This window comes from Poecile atricapillus, chromosome 4, assembly GCF_030490865.1.
Source record: "Poecile atricapillus isolate bPoeAtr1 chromosome 4, bPoeAtr1.hap1, whole genome shotgun sequence".
In the NCBI taxonomy this organism is placed as follows: Eukaryota; Metazoa; Chordata; class Aves; order Passeriformes; family Paridae; genus Poecile; species Poecile atricapillus.
The window spans coordinates 4,008,984-4,016,075 of record NC_081252.1 but is presented as its reverse complement, the minus strand read 5'-3'; the positions used below and the strand labels follow the sequence as shown (position 1 = coordinate 4,016,075).

Below are 7,092 nucleotides of genomic sequence, written 5' to 3'. Positions count from 1 at the left end.
GCCGCCCGCTCCGCCCCGCCCCGGCCCTCCCCGGCCCGCCCCGGCCCCGCCCGGCCGAGATCGGCGGCGGCGGCAGCGCGGGGGGCGCCGGGGGGTGCGCGGCCCTCAGGGCCGCGGGACTACAACACCCAGAGTGCCCCGCGGCCGCCGCAGCACTGCGCGTGAGCGTCACCTCGGGTAACCCGAGCGGCGGCGGGGGGATGGGGGCAGCTCATTGGTGACGTATCCACGGCGCGACGCGGCGTGACGCGCAATGTGCGCGCAGCGCGGGATCCGTGAGGGAGGCCGGGCGGTCCCCGGTTCCGGGCGCGGAGAGGTCGCGGCGGCGGCGGCGGCGGCGGCGGCGGAACGAGCCCGCTCAGAGCTCGCCGAGCAGCGCTCGGGGCTGCTGCCCGCGGGGCTCCGCCGGCACCGCGGCTCTGCGGGCTGCGGAGGGAAGGCGCCGAGGCCTGCTGTGCCGGGGACACTGGGGGACAAGAGGTGAAGCGGTGCGGGCTCTGGCGGCGGTGCTGGGAACGGTGGGGAGGACAGGAGGTGCTGGGAAGTGGCCGCCCCGAGGGTGTCCCGGCAGCCTGCCCAGCGCTGAGGCTGCTCTTTCCTGTTAGGCAAGTTACCTATTGTGTGAGGGCTTGGCTGCGGCTCCATGTCCCCTGCCGGTTTTCCCGAGGACTCCCGAGCTGGATGCTGAGCGATCCCGAGCTCCGGATGTTGGCTTAACGCTGGGCAGGTGGGTGATGCTGTGGTGGGAGGTGGTGCGGGATCGTGTGCAGGCACTAAAGGTGCTCTGGAACTTCCAGCTGCTTTTGGGGGCTGTGGGTGTCCTTTACTTCCAGCTTCTGCTCTGCTCTCTGCTGTTCCTGGCAATCCCAGTCCAGGCTGTGAAAGAGAGCTGTTACCATGTGTCTGTTTTAGTGTTAAAATCCTTTCTGGAGTTGAAATGGAGGGAGCAGAGAAGTCTGCTTAGCCTTGGAAATAAATTAAAAAATGAAAAACTTTCCATTACGCTGTTCAGGCCTGATGGTAGCCATGGCTCTTCTCCACGTGAGCTGCTGACTGCTCTAATTTCTTGTTCCTTTTTTTTTTTTATTAACGCGGAAGCAACAGAAATGTGTCAAAAATGGATGTGGTAGCTGCTGGCCTGCGGGATAAGTATCCCCAGTGGATGCTTACAGAGAGCCAGGAGGAAACTTCTCTGGGCCACAAAAAGGTAGGTCATGGCTCTGGGGCGCTGTGCAGGCTGCAGAATAATCCAGCTCTGGAGAATGTGCTTTTAGTTAGGCTTCTGCCTCTCAGAAGGGAATTGTGGTGTTCCTGCTGCTCACCCAGGAGTGTGACTTCTACATCAGCGAGGATGGGGGATTTCTCATCCATTTAATTTGAGACTTCCAGTTGTGGCCTGGCAGGGGAGCTGGTTCTGGCAAGGCCCTCCTGGTGTTCTTCACGTGTTGGGTATTCCAGGATGGTTTGCAGCTCAGATGCATCAGCTGAATTAATTGTTAATAATTAATTGTTAATGTTAATAATTGTTTATAGTGTTTTGATGTCCCGTAAGTCTTACTGTGTCCTCGTTTTTTGGGCTTTATCTGTGTGTATGAGCAGTTCAGTACAAAAATGCCTGTCCCAAATGAGAAGGGACCATCCCTGTAACACCTAAAACAGCTTCAATAGTTAGAAAAGGAATTCATGAGGGGGGGGGGGGGAAAGCAGAGTATTCTGTTCAGCAGCTTTTATTCCACAAAGTGGGAGTAAATGATTAGTTGGTTGGTAAATGGTTAGTAGCTTGGATATTAGAAATCATCAGGTAAAACAACAATAACTTTTCATTTTTTTGTTCACTGAGTGCTCAGAGTTCAGTAGAGAAGTTGGGGCAGGAACCCAAATGTTTTGATAAGGGAGTGGGGGGTGTGTGAGCCTGGCTGGGATGGATGTTCCTGCTGAGGACAGGTGTGGTGGGTAACCAGATCTCTGCCAAATTTTGTTTGCCAGAAGCCTGGTGCCCAGAGGAGTGTTCTGGAGGATGGGCTGCCATTCCTGGAGTTCTGTGGCTCTGTTGTTTATAGCTGCCAAGCCAATGACTGTTCTCTTCTCTCAGAAGATATCAGGTAACAGCTCATATTCCATTTTTTTTTGTCTTTCCTTTGAGTGCTCCTTTCTTTTTGGAAGGGACTCGGCTCTCGGGAATAATTCCCCATTTGGCCTTGTTGGTGGGAGATGCCATTGCTGAACCTTTCAGTCCCTCAAAGCAGGAGCTGTGAAGGCTCCAATGCACATGGTTTGCCTTTCACAGTATGGATAATTCCATGAGCTTCAGTGACTTCCTGGAGAAGGGTTAATTCCTGACTTGAGACCAGATGTGTAAGGAAAAGGCAGTAAATCCCTGGTGCAAATACGTTGTTATTTTTTTCCCTTTTTTTGTGTAGCACAGCCCATGTTGCTGGGGGAAAAAGTTTTGTACAAAACTTGACGTGCTGTGGAATAAATCAGGGGCTGTCTTTCAAGGGATCATGGGGTGAATCAGGAAGAACCTTTCAAAGGAATAAAAACTATTCCATCATCTTTTGTCTTTGGCTGCCCTTGAGGCCTGTGTGGCCAAGTTTTAGTAGTGGGGGGGCCATACTCAGCACCCTGTTGTGGTGCTGAGGGGGAAGATAGGAATTTTGGGAGTCCAGCTGAGGCAGGAAGGAAGGGAATGGTGTGGGAAAGGTGTTCTAGGCTTGTTTTATTTCCCATTGTCCTGCTCTGATTTGATGGGTAGGAAATGAGTTCATTTTGATGCTTTTGCTTTGCCCGTGCCGGTGATGGCTGAGCATCCTCTCCCTGTCCTTCCCTGCACCCACAGCCTGCAGTTACTTACAAATAAAGTGCTGGTGTTTGCAAGCTCTGCAGATGTTGTGAAGCATTTCAGGGGTCTGTGTGGGTCAGCCCCGAGTGGTCTGTGTTTGTGGCGTGGTTTCCATGCCTCGCACGCGTGAAATGGAGTCACAGCCAGCACCTTTCACCTTCCTGTAAGGTGCCTGGAGGCTGGTGTTCTGATAGAGCAGCAGATCAGTGTGAGGGGTTTTCTGTTCCTTTCCAGGCAGAGTTTATCAGATGGGGCTGCTGTTGGATTTGACATTGAATGGCCACCATCATACATGAAAGGGAAGATGGCCAAAACAGCTGTGATCCAGATATGTGTCACCGAGGACAAGTGTTACTTGTTTCACATCTCCTCCATGGCAGGTAATGTACTCCCTCTCTTATTTAGGGCATGAACCGCTCACTATTTCATGTGGTTAAGTTTGAATTTAAGCCTTGAGCAATGGCTGATTTATCCTGCTACATGGGACAGTATAAATCCACCCTTTTTCTCCCCTTTCCCACCTCTAATAAAGGCATTTATTCTTGGAGTGGTGCCTGTATATTAAGACAATCTTAGCTTGTCACATGTGCTTGGGTTCTGAACAGGGGAGAAGAGTCTTACTTGGGGATTATTTTTCTCTCTGGGAGAGAATATTTTATTCCAGTTTTAAAAATTTAATTCTCTGCTCCTATAATGAGTTTTCTCTTTAGTGCCAAAATAAACAGTGAACCTAAATAGAGCAGGCTGGGGTTTTTTTGTGTGTTTTCCTTTGTTTTTTTGTTTTATTTTGTTTTGTTTTTTCATTTGGCTTCAAGAAAAAATCCTCAAAAATGATGGCTCTTGTGCTCTTTATTCCCAATATCTGCATTACATGAGATCAGCTTTGGGAAAGAATACCGGGTACCTGGTGTGACGCAGCCGTGGGGAGAGAAGGGGTTGTGCTTAGCCGAGGCTGAATTCATTATGGGTGTGAATAAAAGCTTCCAAATAGGGAAAATAGGGATGAGGGAAGGAGATGGCAATTTTATAACCTTTGGTTTAAAATGTTAGATTGAAACTATGCCTGTGAGAGGTTTCTGATTTCCCTGGGGGACTCATGCTGAGGTATAATAGCGATAATTTTAATGTCGGTGTTCAATCCTTTGTCATTTAGAGCAAATGGGGTGGAAAATTTAATTGCTGGAGGCTATTCCATCAGGGAGGCAGGAGAGCACAAAGGAAAATGATGTGAGGAGAGGAAGCTGAGGGAAGAAGGACCATAAAGAGCTGGAATGCTTTTGATTCTGGCAGGGGGAGATGTTTATTTGTGTGTCTGCATGTGGGCTGCTGTGTTACAGCAAAGGTGGTGTTTCCTTCTGGATGGTGTTCCAAAATGCCTGCTGTTGCCAATGGAAGATGCACTTTGAACTGGGTGACTTGTGTGGGAACCAGAGCCAATTTCTGCTTATTATGGCAATATATATGATCTGCAGAAATGCTGGCCATATCACAATAAAAAGCAGTAAGTCCTAGCAAAAAAACTTTCTCCTGCAGGAGGAACTGAGAATTCTTGGAGTGTGTATAAATGACAAAACCACATTTATTGATTGATGGGGAAGATGGTTTATAATTTTCCATTTGTTTAGTATTTTATTTCCTTACATATTTCTCAAAATGTGACCTGTTTCTCATATTGTAGCTTTTGCACAGTCTTCAACTTAGACCTTTTGATGTTTGTTAGTCACTTTTCTAGGAATGAGGTGGTGGAAATGGGGCACGAGTCCTCCACTGGGGAGTGTCCATCCTTGAAGGTTTTAATGATGATTCCCTTAAGTGGAAAACCCCTTGTACAGCAAGCCAGCTGTGTATGTTGCAGGCTTTTATTTGATGGACTTCTCTCTGTTTTGTGGAGTATTTTCCTGTGGCTCACATGCTTTGGGAATGCTGTGCTTTGTCTGCACGTCACAGCACCAGGCTGCTGCGGTTTGGGGGGGGGGGGGGTTTACCAGTTTTACCCTTTTTTTTTTAATGCTTTGGGGTGGATCTACAATTTCACAGTCCACAGCACAGCCAACCGTGGCTGTAGCTGCAAAGGTACCTGTGCAGTGGCAGCCATCAAAGGGCAGAGTTAATTGTGCAAAAATAAAATCAGTGATGCCAATTGTTTGTTGAAGTACATAAATACATATTGCAGGGCTGAGGAGAGGTGATGTTGGCAATGAAACCCAAGGCAGATAAGCACTGTGTGCCTGTGCAGTTCTGTGTGTTTGCAGGTATTGGATTTGCACTTGAGACTAATTCAGGGTATCCAGCTGTGGGGTCCTGAAGGTATGGATTTAAATAAGATGCTCTGAATTTTAAATGGGAGCAAACACACAGGGGAGGAAAAGGCTGTTATTGTTCAAGGATGAAGTGTCTGTGGCTGTTCTTCCTGTGGAAAACGAGATGAGAAAGCTGCCTGCTTTAATTCAGTCCTGTAAGCTTGAAAATACCCTTTGATCCAGGGTTGCTGTGCCATCAGTTTGGGAGAAATCAAAATATAACACTCAGTATCTGTGTGCATCTTTGAACATGGTGGGTTTTTGCTTGCTGACAAGACTGACATGTTTGGGCTTGGAACAGCATCTGGTTGGTGAATTCTGTTTTCCAAATGCTGTTGTTGGAGCAGCCCAGCCTTAGCTTTGAGCGTGTCTCCAGAGAATCTGTGCTTCTGCTCATTTCCCATGCTTATGGCTTAAACTGTTGCCCAGAAATGTGAAATAGCAAAAGCTGTGAAGAAATTATGTGGGAAATAGTAAAATAATATTTGATTTCATGTCGTCAACACTGAATTTTGGGAATTAAAGTGTCTTGTCCAGTGAGGGGTTGCTCTGTTTGTTGTATGATTTAACAATCAGAAAGACAAATAAGGTATTGGGTTTTTGTTTCGTTTTTTTTCTACTTGGTTTGTTTTCAGGTGCAGGATGATTTGTGTATTTCAGGTATTCCCTTCTTGCTTGTCTGCAGATGATCCATCACAACCAGTTGAAGTTTTCAGTCACTGCAGAGAGAAATGAAATAAACAGAGGAACTTTGGTGGCTTTTCCTTTAAAAGCACAGGGTTTTGCAGATGGCCTTTGTGCTTAGATTTTGTCATTTCCATTAGACTTTCTGGCATCTTCCAGTATTTAGTTTCTCATGTTTGGGCTTGATCTATTTTAGGTTTTCCCAAGGGACTCAAAAGGCTGCTCGAAGATGAAACAATTAAAAAGGTTGGCGTAGGAATTGAGGGAGATCAATGGAAGCTGATGAGTGACTTTGAAATCAAACTGAAGAGCTTTGTGGAGCTGGCTGACGTTGCTAATGAGAAAGTAAAACTTAAAACCTTTTCGTTGTGGGAGGGAATCTTGTTATGGTGCTGTGCAAAAGGAGGCTTCCTTGTCTTGATTGGAGTTCCATTCCAGTAGCAAATGTGCTCTGTGGAATAAAGCAGAGAGCTATTGTGACTTATTTAGAAACTGTTTAAGAACACCTCTCAAAGCCTGCAGAACTAAGTACTCTCTTTCAGTGAGCCAGTTTTTAATCAACATTTGTCACCTCTCAGGTCTGTTCACTTTTACTATTTACAAGATGTACCTTTTGAATTCAGCTGCAAGCGCTTTTTCCTTTCCTTCTTAGCGATGGAAACAACCAGATTCTTCTGCTGGCAGTGCTGTCATTGTCCCAGCCATGGCTGAACCTTACAAACAGGGCACAAGAAAGCAGCCCTGCTCCTGTGGCTGGCTGGCTGCTGGAGGGAGGCATCAAGTTCTCCCTTGAAGTCCTCCCAGCAGAGGTGTTTCTGCCACGCAACCTGGAGCTGTAGAAATATCTCGATTGCTACGACACTCAGGCTGGCATCACCTCAGCTCTGGTGTGGGTGCTTTTTCCAGCACCTGGTGAGCTGTTGTTTACAAGTCGTGCCACATTTGGCACACCCTGAATTTCTGCTCTGTTTCAGAGACGGTCCCTGCTGTCTTTTTAGGGAAGGGAGCCGAAGGGTCATTGCTTTCCAAATCGTTCTTATTTCTAGTATGCCCCTTAAAGCTTTTCTTTCTGTGTGCACCAGGGATTTCCTTACCTGTGCTTGGTCTCTCACGCATTTCTCATTCCTTCTGTGACGCAGCACCAACATTTGGAGCAGTGCTTTTCTTACCTGCCACTTGAGAGTCTCGCTTCCTAGTGGATTGGAAATGATACAAATTAACTGTTTTGCTCAAGCAGAAAGAGGAGCTGTTACTTCTCAAACTTGG

At 47.4% G+C, this 7,092-nt stretch overlaps 1 protein-coding gene across 1 annotated transcript in view; it reads left to right on the top strand.

The window, feature by feature from the left end:
- The first annotated feature begins 270 nt into the window (after positions 1 to 270).
- The window catches only part of WRN (WRN RecQ like helicase), a 28,770-nt gene continuing 21,948 nt past the window's right edge, over positions 271 to 7,092 (top strand). Inside the window, exons 1-6 of the mRNA XM_058837974.1 lie at positions 271 to 480; positions 606 to 727; positions 1,099 to 1,207; positions 1,987 to 2,102; positions 3,077 to 3,222; positions 6,023 to 6,171. Of these exons, the coding sequence (XP_058693957.1) occupies positions 1,118 to 1,207; positions 1,987 to 2,102; positions 3,077 to 3,222; positions 6,023 to 6,171 (501 nt within the window). The 5' untranslated portion in view covers positions 271 to 480; positions 606 to 727; positions 1,099 to 1,117. The remainder of the gene's footprint in view (positions 481 to 605; positions 728 to 1,098; positions 1,208 to 1,986; positions 2,103 to 3,076; positions 3,223 to 6,022; positions 6,172 to 7,092) is intronic.